Source organism: Prionailurus viverrinus, chromosome B3 (genome assembly GCF_022837055.1).
Source record: "Prionailurus viverrinus isolate Anna chromosome B3, UM_Priviv_1.0, whole genome shotgun sequence".
Lineage (NCBI taxonomy): Eukaryota > Metazoa > Chordata > Mammalia > Carnivora > Felidae > Prionailurus > Prionailurus viverrinus.
This window is the reverse complement of record NC_062566.1, coordinates 54,995,412-55,021,635: the sequence shown is the minus strand read 5'-3', so window position 1 is coordinate 55,021,635 and position 26,224 is coordinate 54,995,412. Positions and strand designations below refer to the sequence as shown.

At 46.3% G+C, this 26,224-nt stretch overlaps 1 protein-coding gene across 1 annotated transcript in view; it reads right to left on the bottom strand.

The window, feature by feature from the left end:
• The window catches only part of FRMD5 (FERM domain containing 5), a 44,624-nt gene that overhangs the window by 10,959 nt on the left and 7,441 nt on the right, over positions 1–26,224 (bottom strand). Inside the window, exons 4-9 of the mRNA XM_047864254.1 lie at positions 20,923–21,020; positions 18,341–18,464; positions 15,281–15,368; positions 5,620–5,708; positions 2,517–2,580; positions 1,831–1,922 (exon numbers count right to left, since the gene is read on the bottom strand). Coding sequence (XP_047720210.1) covers positions 1,831–1,922; positions 2,517–2,580; positions 5,620–5,708; positions 15,281–15,368; positions 18,341–18,464; positions 20,923–21,020 — 555 coding nt within the window. The remainder of the gene's footprint in view (positions 1–1,830; positions 1,923–2,516; positions 2,581–5,619; positions 5,709–15,280; positions 15,369–18,340; positions 18,465–20,922; positions 21,021–26,224) is intronic.

Sequence of the window (26,224 nt, the reverse complement as noted above, 5' to 3'; positions counted from 1 at the left end):
AGAGCTGCCCAGAGTGAGGCCTCCCAACCCAACTGACTCAGCTTACAACATGCCCTGAGGTGCCTGTAGTGCTGATCTAGCCAGGAACTGATCTGGGTCTGAAGCCTCTGTCGTGAGCAGGCAGTCAGTATGTAGGGAGTTGTCCCCAAAATCCATGAATAGCAGTTCCTGGGAGACCATGTGCACCTGTCTCAGGGCTCTGTGAGTCTGTAAGCCTACTTGCCCTCCTGCCTGAACATGTCCTTGAGTCTGACCCGGCTTCTTTCAAAGCACTAGGCCAAAGGCAGTGCCAGGGATTTGTGTGTAAAACGTGCTCAGAGTGATGCCAAAGTGGCTGCTGCTAAGACTTGGCATAATTGGGGATCTGACCCAGGCTAGAGGCTTTTAACACTTACTAGAGAACATCAAGTAATCAGTAGAAATGTGAAAAACAGCCTCAGTTTCCAGTGTGGGTCTTGGTAGGGCTAGTTAGGTGTGGGGATTTGTTAACAGAACGACTCAAACTGAGTTTGGTCACAGGTTCAGAAGCACAGTTCTGTTCCCATGACACAAACAGAAAAACAAAGGTCTCCAAAAATGGTGCTGACATGTTTTCTTGGCTTCTCTCAGACAGCCATGGACTGAACAGGAGGGAAATTTGACCATGTGGCAGCCTTTTCTGAGTGTCCTCTTCTTAAATGAAAGAAGCCGACTCAGATTATAATTCAGGCTGCCCATTCAGTTCATCCCTGATTCTGGTATCAAATGCATAGAAACTATTAAGCAATTCAGAAAGCCTGACCAAGAAACAGCCTCTGGAGCTGTGGCCCTAGATGAGGGAGGCCCAGTTCTGCCAGCCCACACCCCGTAGCAGCCAGCAGGCAGCAATGCCTTTCCCTGGGGAGGAGGATGGTGCCCCTCTAGCTCAGAGAAGTTCTTCAGGGTCCTGGAGGTTACTGGAGGGAGAACTATGGCTTGTCAGAGGCAGAATATACCACAAACTTTGTCTTATGTTTTCCTGATTAAGATCTAGCTTATTAAATCATAAATCATTGCATTCTATTTTAAAAACAAGACCAAGGGTTTTAGGGAAACAATTATCTGCCATCACCCCAGTTTCTCAATGGGCTATTTATTTGTTCCCTAATGCCTTTATAACCACTTTCTTAATCAAAGAAAATAGCACAGAAACCTCATATACTTTACAAATCCTGTGATAATCAAAATTCTTGCTTTTGCCCCAAAGCTGACTTTTCACTAACAGACAAGTCCTTGCCCTTCTTCCAGCTACCCCACTCAGGCTCCTGGGCACTTGTTCTGTCACTGGCACTACCTCTGGCAGTGGCACACTGGGAAGTTCCGGCATTAACCCCAACTCAGCACTAGGGCACCCACTGGGGAGCAAGCCCCAGAGTTTCCCCAAGGCTTAGGGAATTGCCCTGGGCTGCACCTGCTGCTCCTTCATGAAGCGTTGTACTCTGGGCCTTCTATGGCTCTGAATGGCTCTGCAGGGCCAACCTGATTCAAGTCAGGTACCTGTGAGCTATTTTTGGCCCAAGCTTTGCCCTGAAAAGACCCCTCGCTGCTTTGCCACTGGGAGCTGTGCAAGGACATCACAAAGTAGATCCCTCGGGTATCTCTGCTGAAACACATTCCTTGACCTCAGCTCTATCCATCCTGGGAGTACAGACATCCAGAAAGGGGTCTGTTTTATTAAGGAGTGCCAGCCTTGTCATCTTATGTCTCCTTTCTCAGTGTTTCTCAAATTTTCCTGCCCATGATTCCTCTAAAAAGTAGCTTTTATGACTCTGGCTCTGATAAAGATAGTCCCCATCACATGTGTCCACTCACTTGTAGAAGGCTTGGTTCTCGATTCCACATTTCCAAAGGTGCTTGCATGCTTCTGGAGTTGGAGCAAAATATGTGAGAATAATTTTCTTTTCCTACAAAAAAATCCCACATAGAAACAGCTGAGCGCAGGTGGAGAAGCGAAGGATGAAGTAGGCCAGGACCCTGACCCCTGGGCTGTCTGAGGGCTCCCCAGGACTTCAGGAAGAGGTTTCAGATAGGGGAAGGGACTTCCTGGCAGCTGGCCAGTTGGACGAGAAGGCCTGCAGGACCCGCTGGGGCAGAGCTCAGTTCAATGACTAAGTTCACACTGGGCAGATCTAATCACAATAAGCCTCAGCTGCCACAGACTCAAAACCAAGAGAGCCCTCCACAGAGAAAGTGCTCCTGTCGTCTGCATTTTCTACTTCCTTTTAAAAAGTTGTTACCTTGGAATGCTCCTATAGAAGCAAAAGAATCTTTCACTGTCTGCATTTCTTGGAGGTATGGAACCTCCGGGTGTCACTAGCATCCCTGAGGAAGTCCTGGGCTCCAGGGCCTGGCCATTTCTCCATCCCTCAGCTCCAGGTCTCTGCTTCTCATTCAGGTGGCTTAGTTCTAACCTGGATATGCCACTTTGGTTGAGCCCTGGCCATCAGAAACCACCCAGTGCCCCAGCCCTCCCTGAAGAGAAAGAAGCCACCACTCACCTCTTTCTGACTTACGTATAAATAGAAAGTCTTTCCTTCAAATTTCAGCTTGGTCACCTCATTCCTACAAGCACAAAGAGAACACCTGTCACCTTGTCGTGGGCTGCTTGTTCACAGCTAAGTCTCGTAGATGCACAGCCCACCCTGACTGGAAGGGGCTCCAGGCACAGACACAGTTTTAGCCAAAATTAGAACTGAAACAAGACAGCAGCGCAGTGGCTTTAGAGAACAGTTGCTGAAACAGTTCAATCCACAGTTTTCTGGTCAATCACACCATAATAATAGGGTGATAGGAGGATTTCGGGCTCATCAACAGTGGCTGTAAAAGGGAAATGTTTGTATGGGAAGTAAGTCTAGGTTGAGAGGTCCCGGGCCATTTCAGGATTTGGTTCATAATGCAGGTGCATTATCTGGATGGGACTGTCAAATGTAAGATGCCACAGGTAGCTGATGAGGCCAAAGTTCAAGATACAGCAAATAATGAAAAACAATGCAACCAGGTTCTGAGGGAGTTGAGTCTTTCAGGTGACTGTGCCACTGGATGGAAAATGCAGTTTAATGCAAACAAATGTCAAACGATCTCAGGGAGGGGGGCAGGGCAACATACCAAAGAGAGAGAACAGATTACATGGAACAGTCATGCAGCGTACTGACCAGGAAAGGGGCTTAGGGGTTTTTGTAGAAAAATCCTTGAAGCCACCAGCCCAGTGAATGGCTGCAGTAAAAGAGGCAAACAGGATACTGGGGTACGTCACCCGCGGGACAGACACAAATCAGAAGAAGTGACATGGTTACTGTACATGGCACAGCTTAGACCTCACCTTCACATACTGCTCTCAGCCTTGGTTACATTTACAAAAAGGAAAAATGACAGGGGTCTTAGGCGGATGTCCCTGAGAGCCAGAGAACTAGGCCTTAGGATCGATCACTCCTTACTTCTCTTCCATTTGCCTGACATAGCTGCCCTTTGGAGCCTGAAAGCCCTCCTATCTCACTGGGGGTGGAGTCCTTATTTTTGTACCCAACTGGGACCCCCAAGAAGGTCTGATTAGGCCTATCTGTCTCCACTTCATTTCTTCCTCTTTGTAATTTCTAGGGAGATTTCCTCAATATCTTAGGAAGTAGCAGAAAGGTAGTGACAACCACATACCCAATTTACTACTGGCCAAAACTGAGGGGACAGAGGAAGGTCACTTGTTTCCTGGAAATCATGGGTGAGTAAGTATGAGAGCTCACAACTCTGACTACCAGTTCTGAGCTAATACAAGCACATGGTATACCTTCCTTGTTTGATTTCCCTCCCAATCAATCAGTCACCCTCATACACATACAGAATACAATAAATATCAATTGATTAATATGGAAAGGAACACACCGATCATCTAGGCTTCAACAAAAAGATAGGAAAGTGGGAGAGTTTCTATTGGAAGTGAAGTTGGGTTTTACATCTATTATTTTAAAATTGAGACACAATGAAAAGCAGACTTCCTGAAGAAGTGTGATATGAGAGAAGCCACAGAATGAAAAGTTTGTGGGAGAATCAGGTGAGCATCAGGGCTTCTGGATGGGGAAGGATACTTTAGGGACTCCAGGTCCCTGAACAGGTGTGTCCTACTTGTTTCTAGCTACACATGCCTCCTACCAGGGACCTCATGAGACAGGCGGCCTGGTCAGAGTGTGGGCCAGGATCTGGGCCATCTAAGGAACATCAGACAACCCAGCTATATCTAGGAAGCAAGGGTTCCTCACTGGGAGAGCGGTGCCCTGACCCTACTCATTGTCTTTTTGTGAAAAGTATTTTGTTGGACAGCAGACCCCAAATCCTCACCATTGTCACCCAGAGAGCACAGTGAGTGGGCCAACTTCAGAAGGCCTAGCAAACAGATGGGTTGGGGTGTACCCTTTTACTCAGTGCAGCAAACTGCCTTGTGAAGTGGCTGTTTTCCTGGGGGAATGGGACCTGGGTGGTCATGTCTGGCAGTAGGGGGTGGGGGGCAGTTTCACTAGCACTCTGGTTGATGATCAAATTACCATTATGCACAAGAGCAATGGGGTTGGAAAGGTGGTGTTTGTCCACAAGCTTGGTGGGGGAGCTCAAGAGGACACAAGAAGATAGACACCTTGCAGCAAACCCCAGTAGAGAGCTCGCCAGGAAGCAGCTTTGTCCTCAGATTCCCCATCAGCTCTTCTGGAGAAGGCAAAGGACTGAAGACCGGAGCAAGCTTCCCCAGCCGAGCTCTGTTGGGTAAGGTAAGCCATTTGTTCAAGCCCATGGGAAGAGTTGGCCAGCTTAGACTCGGCAGTCTAAGGCCGAAAAGGTACAGAAATCACAGGGGCTTAGTACAACATACAGCATGTTCTGATGAGGCTGAAAGATGTTTGCATGGTCCAGAAAAGGGGCCTCCAGGAGAGCCAAATATCCATCAACAAGCCAGTCTGTGCTGCATCGGCTCCCAGATCCATTTAGAATAGACCCTGAACTCACAGGGTGGAGAGGAAGCAGTTCAGAGTAGCTTCAGCTGAGGTAGTGGCTCTTAGCTGCTAGAAATGGGAGTGGAGGAAGGGAGAGGGGAGCAAGGGTGGGGATGTGACTCCTGGAGGCTGAAGACACCTACAGCCTAAAGAGGGACAGAAGGGAGATAGAGCAGCATCCATGCTTGTACAGGCAGTGCCCAAAGTGGGGCTTGGCCTACGGAGGGTGCAGGATAACTTCTATCTGCCCCAGGGGTGAGCCCCTCCTTCTTTAGGCCAGTGGGTAAGGAAGGAAGCACCCATGCGGATGCAATGGCCCTCAGTGGGGGACAGTCCCAAGGACTTTGCTTCCCTAACATTGGCTGCAGCCCCAGGTCTTTCATCTTACCTAGAAATCACCCTCCACACTCTTTGTCTCTCTGGAGAGACTGTTGGCTCTCAGGAACACCCCTTTGGAAGAACAGGATCCCTAGGCAGAGACCACTACCTCGATCAGTTATCATTATGGACGCAAGGCTTTGGAGAGGGCTCAGAACCATAACTGCCCAATCACAGACAAAGGACGTGGGAACCATAGCCCTCCCCAGTTGGTGACGTATAAAAAGCCCATTTTGGAAATGAAGATACTCACCATTTAATGAAGTGGACCCTCTTGTTTCCTTGCAGAACGACAAACCCAAAAGGAGTGAAGGCCAGAAATGCAGCATTTCCTGACACATCCTGCAACACAGAAAGACCTCTCATCAGGATGACATAGGCATGTAGGTGAAAGGGCGAGAAACGCAGTTGTTCGTCAGTGATACAGGGGTAATGTTTGGGAGTAGGTCACAGAGGGAGGAGCACTTGGATATAACAGGCAAGCTACTCACCCTCCCTAAGCCTCAGTGCCCTTAAATGTAAGTTGTAACTAATCTTAGAAGGCTGCTGTGAATATCCAAAGAGAATGGCAAGCCCTCACACATTGTAAAATGGTGCAGTCACTTCGGAAAGTAGTTAACTTCTTCAAATTGTTAAAAAGAGTTGTTATACGGCCCAGCAGTTCCACTCCTAGGTACCCAAGAAAACTGAAGACACACATTCACACAGAAACCTGGATGTAAATGCTTATGGTAGGATTATTCATAACAGCCAAAAAGTGGAAACAATCTAAATGTCCATCAACTGATAAATGAGTGAAAATGTGGTGTATACATATAGTGGGATATTACTCAGCAGCAAGAGGGATGCAGTACTGATACCTGCTATAATGTGGATGAACCTCGAAAACATCGGGCTAGGTGAAAAAAGCCAGGCACAAAAGATCACATGTTGTAGGATTCCATGTGTATGAAATGTACAGAACAGGTACATCCACAGGGACAAAAGATTACTCGTTGCCAGGGCTGTGGGGAAGGGGAGATACATAGGGAGCGACAGCTAATAGATACAGGTTTCTTTTTTGGGGAGATGAAAATGTTTTAAAGTTCATGGTGGTAATTGCATAACTCTGTTACTAAAACTAAAACTACCGCATTACACACTTTAAAAGGATGAGTTTTACCATATGTGAGTTATATCTCAAAAAAGTTGTTGAGAGACAGAGAGAGAATGAATGGCGGTTATTATTACAATGGCCCTACACACTGGGCTCCCTCACAAAGTTTAGCTAAAGAAAAGATATGAAGCAAGCAGCTATGGGGAATAGCCACGGTCAATCCTGTGGTGCCTGAACCATCAAAGAGGCCTCCTGACCACTGGTCACTATCAGTTTGTACTGGTTACTCTCAGTTTGTAAATACCAGGCTTGAGGTTCTGCTGAGCCAAGAGGGGAGAAGCTGTCTCACATAGGAAATGAGTGCCATGTGGCACAAAAACAGACACATAGACCAATGGAATAGAATAGAAACCCCAGAACTAGACCCACAAACGTATGGCCAACTCATCTTTGACAAAGCAGGAAAGAACATCCAATGGAAAAAAGACAGCCTCTTTAACAAATGGTGCTGGGAGAACTGGACAGCAACATGCAGAAGGTTGAAACTAGACCACTTTCTCACACCATTCACAAAAATAAACTCAAAATGGATAAAGGACCTGAATGTGAGACAGGAAACCATCAAAACCTTAGAGGAGAAAGCAGGAAAAGACCTCTCTGACCTCAGCCATAGCAATCTCTTACTCGACACATCCCCAAAGGCAAGGGAATTAAAAGCAAAAGTGAATTACTGGGACCTTATGAAGATAAAAAGCTTCTGCACAGCCAAGGAAACAACCAACAAAACTAAAAGGCAACCAACGGAATGGGAAAAGATATTCGCAAATGACATATCGGACAAAGGGCTAGTATCCAAAATCTATAAAGAGCTCACCAAACTCCACACCCAAAAAACAAATAACCCAGTGAAGAAATGGGCAGAAAACATGAATAGACACTTCTCTAAAGAAGACATCCGGATGGCCAACAGGCACATGAAAAGATGTTCAGCGTCGCTCCTTATCAGGGAAATACAAATCAAAACCACACTCAGGTATCACCTCATGCCAGTCAGAGTGGCCAAAATGAACAAATCAGGAGACTATAGATGCTGGAGAGGATGTGGAGAAACGGGAACCCTCTTGCACTGTTGGTGGGAATGCAAATTGGTGCAGCCGCTCTGGAAAGCAGTGTGGAGGTTCCTCAGAAAATTAAAAATAGACCTACCCTATGACCCAGCAGTAGCACTGCTAGGAATTTATCCAAGGGATACAGGAGCACTGATGCACAGGGCCACTTGTACCCCAATGTTCATAGCAGCACTCTCAACAATAGCCAAATTATGGAAAGAGCCTAAATGTCCATCAACTGATGAATGGATAAAGAAATTGTGGTTTATATACACAATGGAATATTACGTGGCAATGAGAAAAAATGAAATATGGCCTTTTGTAGCAACGTGGATGGAACTGGAGACCGTGATGCTAAGTGAAATAAGCCATACAGAGAAAGACAGATACCATATGGTTTCACTCTTATGTGGATCCTGAGAAACTTAACAGGAACCCATGGGGGAGGGGAAGGAAAAAAAAAAAAAAGAGGTTAGAATGGGAGAGAGCCAAAGCATAAGAGACTGTTAAAAACTGAGAACAAACTGAGGGTTGATGGGGGGTGGGAGGGAGGAGAGGGTGGGTGATGGGTATTGAGGAGGGCACCTTTTGGGATGAGCACTGGGTGTTGTATGGAAACCAATTTGTCAATAAATTTCATAAAAAAAAAAAAAGAGAGAAATAGGATTGCATAGCTACCAATGAAAAAGTAACCAGAAAAAAAAAAAAAAAAAAAAAAAGGAAATGAGTGCCATGAGGGCCAGGCTGGCATGGGGCACAGAAAGCAGGTTGATGGATTGTGCTCTCTCTGAGGAACTTTTTTTGCAATAGGGACCTGAGGGGAGAAACTGCTCTGTCAGCGTGTGAATGTGCTCAAGTGGCCAGAAAATTATGCCAGGATGTTGGTCAAACGTGCATGTAGGACATTTGTGTGAGCCATAGCTCATATGGTGCAATAGGGTCAGGCACCTAGTATGAGGCATCCAAGTGGGGGCTATGGCTGTCAGGCTTTCCTAGTTTTTCCCACTTTCAAGTTTTGGCTTCTTGGCATACATACTCAGTCTGATCAGGTCTAAGAATAAAAAGCAGGCCTGGGCAGGGCCCCATGAGCCTTGACCCAAAGAAGAAATGCAGTTTTGTCTTAAACCTCTTTAGAGTCAGGTTCCGGGTATGAACATCTGGGCCCAGGGAATAAATTAAGTATATGTTTTGCAAACATTTCCACTTAATGTATTGTTAGTATTGTCCTTTCCTCAGGGTCTATTGTGACCCCGACACTTGGCTGCAAGCACAATGTCCTTCAACCCAGGGGCAACAGCAAAAAGCTGTTTAAAAATAACCTGAATGGAGATACTGTGAAGCCACAGGGCTGGTTTTCCTCCTGCCTGTCAACAGTCCTTGGTGGTGGTTATTAATACCTGAGTGCCAGCACTGCACAAAAACATGGTCCCTGGCCAGGGCACCCATGCTAACCCAGCAGGTTTGCCTATGTTGGATACATCTGCCCACTGTGCAGTCAGGACCCAATGAAGTCCAGGAAAAAAGACAGAGACTTGAGAGGGTGGAAGCCTTGCCTTATTCATAATCACAGGACAGGCTCCAGGAAATATTTATCAGATGAATGTGTAAGACAAGGAGGTGGGCCAGAGGGGCTGGGGGTAGGGGAGTACACATGTGAGCAAAAACAGGAGAGGAAGGCACAGGTGCAGTGGAGGTAGGGAGGGCAATTTACAGTGTCTTACAGTGTCTAGGAAAGGCCTAGAAAGAATGGGTGGAAGGATGGAAAGAAAGGGTCAGGTCAGCAGAGGACTGTGGGTGGCTAGAAATACTGGGTAAGGAATAGGGAGGGGAAGGGCTCCACCTGCTTCTTGCACTCCTGACCCACGTGGGTAACAGGGCAGAGGAGCACCTGTGCCGTGACCATAGCGTCATGGGTCCTGTGTCAGGCCACGCAGACCCAGGCTCTGGCTCGGCCCCTCACTGCCTGTCCCTTCATTTCTCCATGTTTCACATTCCTCATTGTAAAATTAGGGTTGAGAACACTATCTACGTCTTAGGTTGTGCTTAGTAGGCACTCAGTACATGCTAGGGGTCGTGTTGTTAATACGAGTTTGTTACACTTAATACAAAATCTTTTTTTTTTTTTAATGTAGTATTTTACTATTTTTCCTGACACTGATGGATTTAATTTTTGCTAGTTAGGAAATGAGGGTGTGGGAAGTTGAGGTAGAAAGAGAGAAGTCACTCAATGTTGGGGGTCCATGGAGAAGGGGGATTTGGGTGATCCATTTGGGATTTGGGGTAAAAGTGAAGCGGGCAGAAGAGGAAGGAGACAAGCTGTGACAGATTCCTGAGGGTCGTCCCAGTGACAGGCCTGTCTGGCCATAGCACAGAGGGTCCTCCCACAAGCTGGGAAGAACTGGCCAGGCTGTCTGTTGGCACTGTCCATCTGCACCGTCCAGACACCTCAGGGCTGGCCTCTGGGTGAAGGCAGGTGTTGGAATTAAAGGGGGAAAAGCCTCTCCTGACCAGACTGATTCAGAACAGGGAGCAAACAGAATAAACCCCAATCAGATGCCACATCATTCCGTTAAGTAATAATAGCACCTTGAGCAATCCCAATCCAGTCTCTCACATGGAGAGATCAGTTTTTCAAACTGCTTCCAATGCAATGTTGTGGATGAGGGCTGCTGCAAAGCTGGGCACCTGTGTGTCTACAGGGGCCAGGGCAGCTGGAAGGTTTGCTTCTTATCTGTGGCATGTGAGGAGCAGGCCCTGGAATTACAGAGAAAAGCCTCACATCTGTACCAGCACAAAAACACAAACAGGCAGCCACGTAGACACCTTCTCCAGAGCCTTCCCAGTTTCTTCCACTAACATGTTATTCTCATGGGATTTGTGTGCAAAGGACAAGTTATATGACAAGAAGAGAAGGAAATGAGGACGAGGAGAGATGTGACACAGAAAGTGGTAACCTGTTCCTCAGATCTTCCGTGTTATCAAGTTGGAGGCTATCTTTCCTCTTTGTTCCCTTCCCATCCCAATGAGATCAGGACCCACAGGACTGAACATTAATGGATCCGAAAGGTGGAATAAAAATTTGTGTCTTGACAGCCACACAGCAGATATTGCCAGCCCCATTGTACATCAGATAATGGTCTAAAGTATTTGGTTCACTTCTACAGTTGTGAGGTACGAAATTCATTTTCAGTTTTTCATCCTTGTAGAAAGAGCTTCATTCTTGGCTTAGGAATTTAGCCTAGCTTCTTATTTACTCTGTGACTTAACTTCTCTGAGACTCAATTTCCTCATTTCTCAAACGAGGGCCATAATACATACTTTAAGAAATACTGCTTCTTTCTGATTTTAGGGTGATGGCCTAAATAACTTATTGCCAAGACATGGCCAACAGTGGTTTTTCTTGGAGGGGCTGGATTTGCAGAGTCCTTTCACATGTTCAAGTAGAAACCACCATGAAACTCGACATGCATCAGTTCGATGTCATCAAAGGCTCACCCTAAGATGATAGCTCTGCCCAGAAAAGGATTTTTGGAAATCACAGCAACTAACTGGTTCTGGGAAGTAGGGACATCTGGCCACCTTTGCCCAGTCCCCATGGGTTCCACCTCGGGATACAACGAAGCAGCCTTCTGTCTACTGCTGCCCTGGAGGACATCCTGGGTATGCCAGAGTCAGAACCAGGGCATTCTTTCGAGATCATCCAATCCCCTCTCTGGAGTATGACTTAAACTAATTCGATATGGGTAGATTAAACCTCTATTTTAAAAACCTCAGGGAAGAAGATTCCACATGGTCTTCCACACACTTACACCCATCCCTGAAAGCTTATAGCTAGGAACCTTACGTTAAATCAGTCATGAAAATCACCCAGTTTTAGTATACTTAAACATGGTCCCAAGAAACTACATAGAATGGAAATTAGGCAGCCCTTTAAGAGCCTTGGCATCACCCCATGAAAGATCAGAAATGGAAATCTTGGCATATACTTGCCATGTAAGTGGCTTTAGTCAAGTTCTTCATCTCAGCAGTAAGCCCACCATTCTCTGTACAGTGCAACCAAGAGGGGCCCACTGGGGGATGAGGGTTAGTCATCACCAATCCTTCTTTCGTCTGTTTCTCTGAGGTCAGAGGCAACTTGTCAAGATGGGGAAGGGAGTTTATTTAGAGAGGAGCCTAGGTGGCTGATTATGAAATTAATGATCCTATTTAAGGTCAGAGGAATGAAGCTGTAATTTTATTTGTATGGTTGCTCTAACCTAGATCCTGCTGAAATCAATTTTCTCCTGGTCTGTACAGGACAGACATAAAGTCACTTGGTGAACTTACGTTAAATTTTTCTACGGTGATTTCAGTAGTGTTGTAGGTCTTCTACCAGAGTTGGTAGTGAGTCCTGCTTTGTTCCTAAATAAATGCCATCTCCCCAGAAGGAAGACCAGGAATGGTAACTGAAAAAGCACAGCACTGAGGTGTTCAGACAGCCCTGGGTTCGAGTCTGAGTACTGCCCTTACCAGTAACTCTGGACATGTTAGTTGGTCCCTCAGAGTCTCAGTGTTCTTATCTTGAGGACAAGAACATCTTCTTGGCAGTATCGTTATAAAGATGAAATGAGATCGTATATGTAAGGGCCTGGCATCTGCAGGCTCTCAGTAGATGGCACCTTCATGACTCATGATAAGGCTGGGTACAGGCTGGGTGTCTGATGGGTCTGGCTACTATATAAACCTCAACAGGGTAAGAAGCCACAGTCTGGGCCTACAGGAGATCCAGGGCAAACAACCAGTCCCAGGGGCTCCAGGAAGGAACAAGATGGTAGCTCCTGAGGTTGGAGAGGTATCAGAGCTGGAACAAATGCAGCACTGGGCTGCCAGGGGTTTGCTCCAGTCTCCTGCTCTAGGCTGCAGGCTTGGTCTTCTGGGGGCTCCTGTCAGGAGGAGATGGGGTCTGAGGGGAGATGCAGAGAGCTCAGGACAGCGTGTGCAAGTTCAGAGCCTGGGTATTACTGTAAGCCAGCCCGCTGCTGGAGCCCTCTGCCTGTCCCACCCAGAGTCGGTAGGGATCTTGTCTTCCCGGTCCCAGGGCCAGACAAGGACACTTTGGGCAGAAAGAAACCATCAGTGTGGACAGGAAGAACAGCAGCTTCTTAATCAGTCCAGGAGAATAGAGCCCAGCTGAAGCCTTGTTCTACTCTCATTTAATTATCAAAACGATTCCTCTTCTTCTATCCTCCCTAGGGCTGTGTGTCCCAGATTCCCTGGGCCCAGTAATTGCCTCTCTGTTAATAGAAATCATCGGTATTTATTACACTGAGTGCTCCAGCTTATTTCAGCTCTCCTTGTAGCAACATTAAGGGGAGTGCCTAGTAGCATATCACCAAAGTAACCCTACTTAATGACAAGAGTAAAGGCTCCTGAACCGTCCTTGCTCAGCAGGCCTAAGGAAAGCATGAGCTGCAGTTCAGTAGAGACAAGCTGAGGGACCCTGTGTGGGGTCTGCAGCAGGGTCCTGGCTCTGGGTGAGCAAGAAGTATAGGGCCTGGAAACCAGGGATTGGAAGCCCAGTGCAATGATCGTGCCCACCATCTCTCCAGGGGGAGTCTCCTGGGGGCTTCTGTTCCTCCTAGATATATAACAACGGGGAAGTGACTTGAGTTCAAATTCTTGTTCTACTGCTCAGGGCCTTGTAAATTGTCTCCTGGAGCTTTTGTCTTCTTACTTATAAGCCAGGAAGAGTAAGGTCCACCTCCCAGGGCTGACAGGATTAAATGAGAAAATAACGTGAAAGGATTCCAGGGGGTCTGCCATGGAAGGTATGCCACAAATGTTTGTTCCCTCCTTCCTTCTTTGAGTTGATGCCGTGGGGATGGAATGATGTGAGGGACTGGGCCTCACACAGTGCCTGGCATTAATAGGGGTTTCTTCCTGCAGCCTCTTCAGCCTCTGTGTCCAATAATGGGCAAACTCATCACAGATGGGGCTGAGCCAGGAGCCCCACAGTCCTAGGGTGCACATGGACTTGGGCTGGACACCAGGCTGGCTGCCACTGTAGCTTACAGACCCACTTAGGCACATAGGTGGAGAATCCCACCCACCTCTGCTCAGTTGTACTCAGGTTCACTGTCTACCATCTATCTGCCCACTCTGCTGTCAGATGTCAGCCTCACCCAGGGACACATCTCTGAAAAGGTGGGTGCCCTGTGTGGCCTAAAGGGGCCCAGGCAGGTTTGGAGGTGACCTGGCACCTTATGATAAAGATAGCTGTCTCTAGGCAGCTATGGCTTTTAAGGTCCTGAAGTGACTCAGCAGTTCGTGGAGCACAGTCACTGAGTACCTGCTGTGTACTTTCACACAGGTGAGGAAAGCAAGGCTCAGAGAAGCCTGTGAGGGCCTCAGAAAGCAAGAGATCAGTGCTGGAGCCAAGGTCAGCTGACTATGAAGCCCTCTTCAGTCCTATGCAGGCCCCCTACCGATGGTATCTGAGCAATTAACGGAGGTTAAACTATATCTGTCATGCAAGGGCAGTATTTAGGAAGCTTTGCTAAATCATTTGTAAATAACTATGCATCATCTTTCTTTCTTTCTTTTTTTTTTTGGTACGAACAGGCATAAATGTGTTTTCTGACAGTGCTGGCCCTCCTCAAGAACACAGGGGTTATCTGGTAGTAGGCTGTGCTGGTGAATAGGGAACTCTGTGGGGTGGGAAAGGTGACCAGGGTTTCTAAGTTGCCAGAATGTTCTAAAAGTTCCTATTTGAAGTTTCAGCATAAAATCCTATGTAAGTACAAGTCACCATCACCTTAGCAAGAGGGTAAGGGATATGCAATTCTGCCCCTACATCACTGGATTCCTTGCTTTCTATTCTGCTCTTTTAATTTTTTTGGAAACTTCTAGTGTTCCCTCACCTATTAGGAAGAAATGGTCAATGCCCACCTGCTCCCATGGGATACTGGCTCCTTCAGATCAGTTTCAGAATCTGGTGGTACTGGTGCCTCTCCAGTACTAGAAAGAGAGGCAAAAATCTGGGGACACTGAGGCAAAGACCGGGAGTGTCAAACCAATTGGGATGTGGAGATGAAGTGGGGAGACACAGCCAGAGAGAGAGGAAGAGGCCATGTGTCTCCGCTGCTCTCCACAGTGACTGTGGCTGCTTAAGCTCTTCTCCAGAATGCCAGACACATGTGAGCAATTACAGAGGTTTCCTCTGGGCAGAGCCTCCCTGGCTGGTTCCTGTCTCACCCTCCCAGGCGCATAATGGAATTAAATGCTACTCCACTGCAGTTCCGAGCAGTGACTTACGCTATTGCAGTCAATAAAATCCGCTCTTGGAAAGAAACTAGATTACAGGTCAGGGAAGGGTGGGCAGTCCGCTGAGTGGCCTCTGATCATTCCCTGTGGGGGGACTTCCACATCCTCTCTCTTCATTTCCACCAAATTACCCACTGCAGCCAAAGTGGGGCCTCAGCTTTGGATTTGTTATTTAGATTGACTTTGCCTGGGACCCTCCGACATTGATGTGGCACCACAAAATTATGCAGCATGGAAGCCAGGGGAGTTTCCAAGAGGAGATACATTTTTTTTTTTTTCTGGTATCTGTCACTAAAAGAGCCAATCAACCAGATCCTGAAGGTGGATGGTGCAGGCATGTGCTTCTTCCCTGCCTGTTGCCCTTGGGAGGAGGCAAAGTCAGTGGTCTCAGACCACAGGGGTCTTACCTTACATGGGTGAGGGTCTACTCCATACGTCTCCAATGTCTGTGCTTTTCTTAAAAAGTTCAGCTCTGATGTTGCTGGTGTTTGACCACTGGAATAAAAGGAAATGAGATGATTTCAGGGTTTCCTGTTCTCTTAGATTCCTGAGGTAAACTTTCCATTAAGAAGCGCTCAGGGTGGGGTGCCTAGGTGGCTCAGTCGGTTAAGCGTCCGACTTCGGCTCAGGTCATGATCTCACAGTTTGTGGGTTCGAGCCCCGCATCGGGTTCTGTGCTGACAGCTTGGAGCCTGGAGCCTGCTTCTGATTCTGTGTCTCCCTCTCTCTCTGCCCCTCCCCTGCTCACGCTGTCTCTGCCTCTCAAAAATAAATAAATTAAAAAAAAAAAAGTGCTCAGGGTAAGCCTTACAGTCCAATTTTCCCATAGAGTGTGTGCTCCCTGCCCTATTCTAGTACCAGTTTCAGAGACTCCTGTCTGGGGTCAGAAACTCAGATGTCCTCAGACTGAGGCCAGCTACATAATAAATGACATGGGGTGTACAGTAGGGAGTGGTGGGATTGGGGTCACTATGGCAAGCTGGGAAGTGCTACCCCATCTAATGAGGGCAGCTGCTCCTCAGCTCTAAGACTAGTCCTGTGGGAATGCAGGGCTGAGCACCGCTGGATGTGCTTTTCAAAGAGCAGTCAGAGATACTGATTTCTGTGTACTATTTCTCAATTTTAAATACTCCGGGGGAAAACAAAACACACTTGTAGGCTGACTGCAGGCCATGGGTTTCTTGTCTTGACTTATGACTGAAATACAAAGCAGAGACCTGTATATCTTGCTGGTGCTGCCCAACCCTCTTCCTTTACCAGCAGGGAACATGGGAATGGGTGAAGAGACACAGCAGGAGACAGTGCTGAGCTCCCCAGACCACAATAGCGGTCTGTCTGTCCATGGGGTGATGACTGTGAAAGGAAGAAAGCACCTCTGGTGCCCAGTCATCTGAGGAAGGGGTCTCTAGCATCATTCCCTTCCCAGATACCTCATGAGTAGGTCCTTTCATGAGCTCCACACAGAACAGGTGGCAGTGTCTCCTTGGCTGCCCTCAGGGTCTGGATCCCTGGTGGAGCAGACACAGTCCTGCAGATGTTGGGTAGGTTTCAGTGTGAGGAGGGGTGGGCAATTTGTCAAGTCAACAGTGACTCCGATGGCTGGTGGGTGGGACTGAGCTGCTCATGTCTAAGTTCATTATTTGTCTTGAGTAATACTGGTAAGTGCAGGAAGACAAGGAGGTGCAGACCAGATTCTCCCTAGTGTCCCTCTGGATGGGTGTCAATCAGCACATTTATGTGCAAGTCTCCATGTTGCTTGTGTAAAATCTACCAAGAAATACATTGCACAATCTGGGCCTTCCAGGAGCTCATGTTAGAGTTGGAGGAAGGAAACACACATTTCCACATGCTAGTGATGCAGCCAGCCCGTGCAAGTAGGCATTATGTTGACTGCAGATTCCTACATCTGCCAGAGCACCTGAGGTGCAGAGAAGGTGCCTGGGAAATTTTTGTGAGGCAGACAGAACGCTGGGCACCAGGGGCAGCTGAGAACCACTGCCCCTTCCAGGGAGCTTCTTCATTCCCTGTCTGGAAGCTGGAAGATCTTGTGGGCTCCATCCAGTCCTGGAGTTGGCCCAAACCTCCGGGGCCCTCAAAGTGGGCATCATTTCCTGGGGGATCCCTGTCTCCTACTAAGTTTCTGGATGACTGTCCCCACTGCTCTCACACCTCCTAAAACCCTCCTGGCATCGCCTCTTGGCTGTCCCAGGACTGCCCTGAAGTCTCCTTTGAACAAACCATGAGCCTTCTCAAAGGTCGATGTTTGTTCTGACCTTTACCACAAGGGGCCGCTGTTTCCCTAACAGTGATGGGAGGAGCCCTCCAGGTTTGGCAAGGACACACCAGTACTGGGAGAGGGATGGGGCTGGAGAAGGATGGAGAGCTGCTAGGATTCTACCTCTGTTAGGTGTCTCCATTCCCCTGGGAGGGAGGGAGCCAGTCCCTGCCACACGCTCTGGGCAGGTGGTCTGCTTGCAAAGGCTAAGGAGGCTTTAGGGACATAATTGTTGGTAGAATATTCTGAGTGTAAGTGAGGATTTTGTGTTTTGGGGTGGGGGAGCTCAGGGAGTCAGGGTAGGAACTAGTTTAAACTTAATATTAACGCTAGAAATGTCTTTCCCCCCACTTCGGCATTATCCTTCCCCAGAAAGGTAGTTACACCAACATTGACAAAGATTTCTAAAAATTGTAATGTACTAATATGTTTTATTTTACAGTGCTACAGTGTATATGGCCTTTTTCTTCATAGTTTATCAGTTTGGGGTATATGTGCTCCAGAATGCCACACAAAGTAGAGCCCATACACTCTATTGTTGCCTTTTTTTTTTTCTTTAAATCAATCTTTGTAGAAAATCCTATTTCACGTGGGCGAAAGGACACGTTAATGCTATTTTATGGAATGTGGCATATTCTGAAAAAACTAAGAATCTGAGGAGGACAAGCCCCTGCTTCCAGCCTCTTCTCTGCCCTTTCCTTCTGTGCAGTGCTGTGGGGTTGAGTGAGGCAGTGCTGAAGACACAGCCCCTGAACCAAGAGCTCTCAGGGCACCCCCAGTGTTCATGAACTAGGCCAGCTCTGCACAGTCCCATCCCCTGACCCAGAAGCCACCTATCACACTGTCACAGACTGAAGGCAGAGGCTTCCCCATGTTTCATATGCCTCCTCTCACTTTTTTCTCTTCTGCTGTTTATGTTTTTTTTTTCCTTTTCCCCAGTCTGTGCTTCTTCCTCTGTCTCATCATTTATCTTAGTAACGTGAATACTTTTCAGAGGCCAATCTCTCTCTGTTTTCCTTACAATACAATGTCCCTCTTGCCCTTGGGCTTCAGCCTACTCTATAGGGCTTGGGGTTGTGCTGTCAGTGCAATGCTGAAAATGGTACATCCCGGAGTCAGGATGCAGCATGGGGCTTGTATGCTCAGGCTGTGGGGGACAGAGTGTCCTGAGCCTCAACTGAGTATCACATACCTGAGTTCTGTCTTGTGAATCTCAGCAATTTTCCTTTCCAGCTTCTCTGAATGTTTCGGGAAAAACTGGAACTTGGAGCTGTAGCCTTCAGGGTGTTTCCCTGGGTCATAATCCCCAATCTCCGCTTGCAAAAGGAAAGCAGAGTAAAACAGTTGTGGAGGTAGGTAAATCAGCACTGGTAAAGCAACAAGAGATGAACACACAGAGCAAAAGCCAAAGCACACACCACATTTCCAAAGAACAGTGGATCTTGAGTGTGGCTGTGGGTTAGATGGAGGGCATGCTCCTCGGAAGAAGCATAACCCACCTTTGTTTTCCCAGATGTGCACCCTGGGGTGATATCAAGTCTAAGCAGAGATACCAGAGCCAAGCCTGTATTCTGTGGTCACCACAAGTAAACATCCAATAGAAAAGCAGAAGCTTGCATCACGGTCTTTATCTATTCAGGCTTGAGAAAAGGTCCTGGGATCATAGCTCTTGGTGGCAGCACAAGAAACCGAGCTGCATCAGGAAGAGAGAGCCTCTTGGGCCTGAGCCAGATCAGAAGTCTAAAGTGTCAGTTTTGAGGATTTTAGCAGGGACACATTGATGAATGAGCTATGACCCAATCTCAGAACTCCACTCTCAGTCAAAATCAAATCAAATCAAATCAAGTGAATATATTTGAGTAAATATTCATTGAGGGTGCCACTGACCAGGTGCCACGCCCCTCTGAGAGAACCTCAAGAGTAGAAGACTGAAACTGGTCTTTGAGTTCTGGAGCACCAGGTCCTAAGGCTGATTTCCTAGCTTCCTGCATGGGGTGCTGTTTCTCCTCTACCCATGTAGAGAGACAAAGAGTCCTTCCCTAAAGCTGCCAGGATCTCAGATCAGTGAGATTTCCATAGGGTAGTGTGGTGGGCCCATGACGCTCTCCACAAAGCAGATCAGAACCCAGTCCTCTGCACAGGAAGGGCTCCACAGGGAACATCGTGCCTATGTTAGGAGAAAGTATGTTAGAAGTGCCAGCTGCTTTGTATTTGTCCTTTCTCCTTCGTTAGTGAGAACCACAACCAGGGCCTGTGCGAAATCTTGAGGGGAGAATAAATATTAAGAGGAAAATGTGCCCTCCTCTCACAGCTGAATGTTGTACTTGTGCACAAAGCTACTCATTGTGTCTTCCAAATTACTTGGGAATTTCTATCGTTCTGCAAGAGACTAAAAGCTTCCCTGGACCTACAGTCCAGAGTGACCTTGAGCCATGAAGTCATTTATTATGATTTTATTTAGAAAGCTCCAAGTAGAAAACATCAATATTGGACATCAACTACTTTTTTAAAGGAAAAAAAGAAAAAGAAAAATTCAATGTTGTCAGGGTAAAACTGAAGGAAATAATAGAGTTTAAAATCTCACTTAACACCAGGTTTTCTCCTTTAAAAATGAAAGGGGCCTCTTTGGGTAATTTAGAGTTGCTTAGCTCTAGTTGGGTAGCTTAGGTAGGCACCTTCTAGAGTTGCCGGTTAGGTGATTTTTTAAAAACAGGACTCTCAGAAGTCAAACTTGCTATGTGTTGACTTTTACATTCTTTTTCAAAACAATTTTTTTTAATGTGTGTTTATTTTTGAGAGAGAGACAGAGCTCGAACAGGGGAGGGGCAGAGAGAGAGTGAGACACAGAATCCAAAGCAGACTCCAGGCTCTGGGCACCAGCAACCCATCCCCCCATAAAGGGCTTGAACTCACGAACCATGAGATCATGACCTACACCGAAGTTGGATGCTTAACTGACTGAGCCACCCAGGTACCCCTGACTTTTACATTCTTAACACAGCTATGATATTTCTCTTAACAGATGAACTGAAGTTTTTTTTTGGCAAACATTTTCCAGGTTCTCTCTACAAAGTAGCTTCCTGGAGTTCACAGATTTCCAATTAAGAGTTCAGATTCTTTGAAGGAAACTTCATGATTTTAGTGTAGTCCTGAACAATCTGGGGACAGTTCAGGCCTAAGGACTAAGGGAAGCCTTAGAAGTGGCACTCAGGAGCCCCTGTACTTCATGGAAGGAGAAGGCATCACATAGATGAAGAGTGCATACCTTTCCCAATGTTTTGCAAAAAAAAAAAAAAAAAAAAAAAGCCAGTCTGGGAATCTGCTGGATACAGACTCAACTCTACATTATTAGCATGTTAGGAAATATATCTGTTACTTGTAAACATTTCAACTTTGAACACTCTGAATGGAAAGGTCTCTGAGAAACCAGAATTCCAAGATACTTCACACCTTTGAGATTTGCATGTAAAGTCTTAGAAAAATTGATTCAGATGACTCTCCAGAGTCCCAGTAACTCTATCAACCAAGGGTGGAGGAAATCCCAGAGTCATGATGACCTAAAGAAGCCCGCAGGAAGACCTTACGCACAGTTTAGGGTTGAGTGGTCAGAGCTTTCTGGGACTAAGGAGGCTAGGCAAAGAAGCTATCCAACCTAGACTCTGCTTCAAGTTAGATACTGTTTATATCCAAGAAGTAGTCATCTGTGGTGACTGAAATAATATAATCAGTACTTAGCATGAAAGCAAGTTCATTCATCCTGTCAAAAGTCATTACCTTGAAGGATATAAGCTGCTAACAAGGCAGCATCTGATGTTTTACAGAGGAGACGGCCATGGTAGAGATCCCTTTTGATCTGTAGGAAGACTAAATACCTAGAGAGAAAAGAGAGGGTGAACTATAAAGGATTTCTCTGATTTCTTTAAAGACATAAGTATGTAATATAAGCCTATGAAATTTTTAAATGAATTTTAAATGAATTTTAAAAACAAAAACTTAAAATGGCACCACAGAACAAACATATTTTCCATTTCCCTGAAGACTTTTTTAAGTACTTTGCCCTGAACTGATTTGGGATTCAATTCAAAACAACTTGTTAGTTTCCTTCGGTAGCTCTAAACAGAAACGGTGCTTCCTGGCAAAAGCACTGTGTCCTCCCTCCCAGTGTTGGGTTTTGGAACGAGCCAGCCCTGGCCCATTCGATGCTGAAAAAGAAACCTGTGTCAGCAGAGAGGGGCCAGTTGGGCTTCTCCCTGCCTAGGACTCTGGCTGATGTTTCTTCTTAAGAAGTGGAATGAAGCATGAAGGAACCAGCCCAAGGAAGAGTTCTGCCTCAGCTTGCCAAACCAATCTGTCCATTTGTGGAACAGCCTTCAATTATTGGCTGAGCTCAATAGCAGTGAAGGAAGCATAGAAACCTGTGGCTAGCATTTCTTCAAACAGAGAAAACTCTCACCTCAGTAGAAGCAGGACATCAAGAGCAACAGCTGATAGTAGCTGATGTGTACTGAGCACTTCCTATCTGCTAGGCCAGGTGTTATGTACTTTGCATGCATAGCTCATCTAATTCTCACTTAATACTTTGAAATAGGTACTATGATCCACGCCCCCCCCCTTTTAGAAAAAATTTAATTCCAATATAGTTAACATACAGTGTTGTATCATCCCCCCTTTTTAAGATAAGGAAACTGAGGCTTAAGTAATTTTCTCAAGGGCACACAACTGGGAAGTGGCAGAGTCAGGATTCAAATTCAGGACTGACTGTAAGACTCCTGAGGTTGGCTCTTAGTCACTGTTAAATGGCCCTGTCCCTTTGGTGGGACATGGAAGCAAATCTTTTGTCCTTCACTCAGTGATCATTCCCTGGGCCTGAGTTCATATATCATTCCTTCTACAGCTCTCTGTGCTACAATTCAGGGATACTGGACTAAAGGAGATAGCTGAAACGGACAACAAAGCTCTGGGCACTGATTCTCAATGTGGTGGTGAGGAAAACATCCCCTGGGGTGGGGGGAGAGCACATCAGAATCTGTGTGTATCTTCTTGCTCCTGGGTTTGATAAAAGCCCTGCTGAAGCCTTCTGATTTGCTCCCTTCCCACCCAGGGGGGACATGCTCCTCCTCACCCTGAGAACCATTATCTTTATCAGGCATCTTTATCAATGGGTGCATGGCAGGTGCCTCCAGTGAGCTGGAAAGGAAACAGGCTTTCCACTGCTGGGTGGGGTTTATTCAGAGTTTTGGAGGTAGGACATCTACAGGGGGGTCAAGGGTAAGGCCACAGGAACATTGTTAGACAATGGTGCAGCAATTAGAGGGGGTAGGGGAAGGAGGGGCAAGTCAACATCCTAAAAAAAACCAAAGCACATTCTTTAGATGACAAGAAGAAATGAACTCAAGACCAACATCTATAGGCCTGACAGGAGGATTCACTTCTTTATGACCTCATCTCAGACACTATCACTTCTGCTTTATTCTGTTTGTTAGCAAGTCACTAAGTCCAAGAAAGAATCGGCCAACAGCTTCAGGGTACAGAGTTGTATTAGGGGTCCCCCCTCCCTTTTCTGCTACAGTGGCTTTCATCAAGCTTCATGTTTTATTCACTGAAGGAGGTAACCAATGACTCACTGTTGCTGGACATGAAAATATATCCCACATGACCCACAGCATTCTTAGACCTATTCTCAAGAGAACCTGGCACATTCTCCCCTGCCATGCATGGGCCTAAGGAAGTCTCTCTTGTTGCCTGAGATACCGCCACTAGGGCCACTTTGTTTCCAGCCAGGAGATCGGCCTGCCAGGGCCACGTAGCGTTCCCAGCTCCTGATGAACAGGCTGGCTTGGTTACCCAATCTTAGAACCTCAGAATAGGAGCTGTAGAGCCTAATTCTCTCATAGGCGAGGAAACAGAGGCTATACATATAGAGTGACTTTTCTGAGGTGACACAGTGATCAGAGTCAAGGAAGATCTCCTGACTCAAGGCCTGGTGCTTTTCCTACCCCCGTGGTAATTCAGTTAGTTGTCAGTTAGCAAGAAAGGGGTCCTGAATACAGGCAAGAGAACTATGTCATCAGGGAGAAATTCTCGTCGGAACCGAACAAGAAATCAGCTTTAGACCAGATTTAAGACAAGCCTGTTCCTTAGGACACGTTTTTGGGTAAACTTTACTTATCTCTTCCTGGCCTCACCTCCATTTTTGTTTTAATGCCAACAATGTACTAAATTGAGGGAGGTGTGAATTGGGACCGTCTGATGGCAGACCAAGTGAAAACCTAAAAGACAGCCAAGGAAAATTATCTTTCTGTGACATGTACATCTCTCCAAGGTATTGGCTGTGGCACTGTGCTTTCTGATATCAAAGTGTAGAGACGAATCCACAGGTATTTCCAGAATTAAAAGTTCTGACTTCAGGAAAGCAGTGGTGTCTCCTGAAGAGTTTCTCCCAAGATTTTTTTTCTTTGGACTCAACTTTCCTTTATCAGACTCTTTCCCTGGCCTCCTCTATTTTCTACCACCCCTTTTCTTTAACCATGTTTAGAATGTTTTCTTCCCCCATACTAGCCTGCAAGCTCCTTGGAGTCAGAGATGATTTTTTAATTCACTTTTAATATTCTTCTAGAGAGCTTGTACATCCTTTACTTAGCTCACCTAATTGCCCTCCCTCCCAGCCACCATCCATCCCTCCATCCCTCCATCCCTCCATCCAGTTCTGAGCACTTACTGTGCCAGGCACTGTCATGGGTTCTGGGAATACAGAAGGGAACAAAACTGAGTCCCTACTCTTAATGGAGTTTACATTCCAGTGGGGAGAGACACATACAAAACAATAACAAAACAATAATGATTTACTGAGTGCATGTTGTGAGCCACACATTGTACTGTATTTTTTTGTTTCATTTTATTTTGTTGTCCTAACTAGGCTCCACGTCCAACATGGGCCTCAAACTTACAACCCTGAGATCAGGAGTCATACATTCTACCAACTGAGCCAGCCAGGCACCACCACACTGTACTGTTGAACACGTACTGTCTCATGCAGTCCTCACAGTGACTCTGAGGTGACTACTGTTTTTATTGTGCTTCATAGATGAAGAAACTGACTGACTGCAGAGACTGTTGCTTGCTTGGTCACACAGCTAGTTAAAGAACAACCTAGAATTTATACCCAGTTCTTTTTGATTCCTTGGTCTGGGGTCAGCAAACTATGGCCTGCCACCAGAGTTTCCAATGAAATAAGGCAAAATTTTAGGGGCACCTGGATGACTCAGTCGGTTAAGCATCTGACTTTAGCTCAGGTCATGAGTTCGAGTCCCGCACAAGGCTCTCTACTGTCAGCATGGAGCCTGCTTCAGATCCTCTGTCCCCTTCTCTCTGTCCCTCCCCCCCTCAAAAAATAAATAAAAATTTAAAAAACAAAAAAAACAAATAAAAATTTAAAAAACAAAAAAAAATTTATTGGAACGCAGCCATACTCATTCATTTAGGTATCGTCTCTGGCTGTGTTCACACTGCAAAGACAGAACCGAGTAGTTATGACAGAGACCATATGGTACACAATGTCTAAAATACTTACTATTTATAGAAAAAGCTTGCCAGTCCATCTTAGCCTAAGCTAGGCTCAAGTGATATTCATTGAAGGAATAAATGACCTATAAACTCCATTCATGAAGAGATTCATTCATTCCATTAACATTTTTTTTTTTTTGAGCACCTGCTCAAACACATGTCAGGCAGCTTTGTTTCCTTAGAGGGTGGGGCCCCATTTGCACTCAGTTTCTTTCTATTATTTGATCTTTCCAGAGTTCATACACCTGCGGTCCCTGTTAAACGCTAAATCTGGTGCCTAATCCTCATTTTCTCTGCCTTGTCTCTAGCTCAGACAAGAAAATCTATTTATTACTTTACAAAATGACAAAAGAGATTAATCAGGATTTGGCAACTAAATTTATCATCTGGGAAGAGTCCAAGAGATAAATTGAAGCACAGTTCTTTACTTCCTATTTCATCCCCTCCTCTCAGTCTGCCTTTATGGGAATAGCTGAGATGGCATTGAAATTTAGGACCAATATCGCTAGGAAAAAATACACTGACAGCTAAATTGGCTTGGCAGAAAGGTGGCATGGAGGACTTTAAGCCAGGAATGAATTATGGGTAATTAGTAAGGCTGGGGCAGGTACCCACTTTCTCAAGATCAGCAGAGACATGAATGAGGAGAAAGATGCGGCTAATTCCAAGGCCTCCACAGGATGCCTTGGGGAAGAGGAGGCACAAAGACTCTAAATCAGGCCCAGGCATTCTGGGGTTCACACCCCCAACAATGCTTGAAAGATGTATTCTAGGGAAGGAAGGTTGGTGAGGTGGAGAGCAAGGGGAAAACAGTCAAGGATGCTCAGCACAGATGTATGTGGAAGCAGGGGAGCTTCAGTGCCTTTGTCTGTGCCTTTGAAGTCGGCTGACTTGGAGAGAGGCCTGGACTTGGTCCCCATGCTGTACCATGAGGACTTGGATGACTGATTACCAGGGATGGCTTTCTCTCTGAATCCTCAAAAGTTAGCTCCTTAAGTGTTAGGATTCTAGCTGGTGGGGGAAAAGGGCAGAGGAGGAGTAGGGATTATCAGAAAAGTACCTTTTTCACATCAACAAAGGAGAAAAGCCAGAACTAATTGTACTCGTGTCCCATGCAGAGCCCTTGGGGTGCATGGACCATGTAATCAATCTGGCAGTCTCTGCTCAGTGTAAGCCTTGCTGGCGGGGGCGGGGGGTGGGGTGGTGTATTACCAAGTGCAAGATCCCAGTGTAGTGGTCAGTTCTCCCAACAATTCTAGGTGGTAGATGTTACTCTTCTCATTTTGTAAATAAGGGGTCTGAAGGTCAGACAGATTAAATATCTTATGTCCAAGGCCACAGAGCCAAGAAGTGACAGAAATAGGATCTGAGCTTCCAGGTCTATGCTTCTTCTTGGGCAGGAGAGTCTGTACATTAGTATTATGTAATAACATTTGACTTAGAAAATTGTGTTAAGAGCTCCTCCTAAGGGCCAAGATAACCATGTGTTTTTGCCCTTTAATCAAATCAGAAA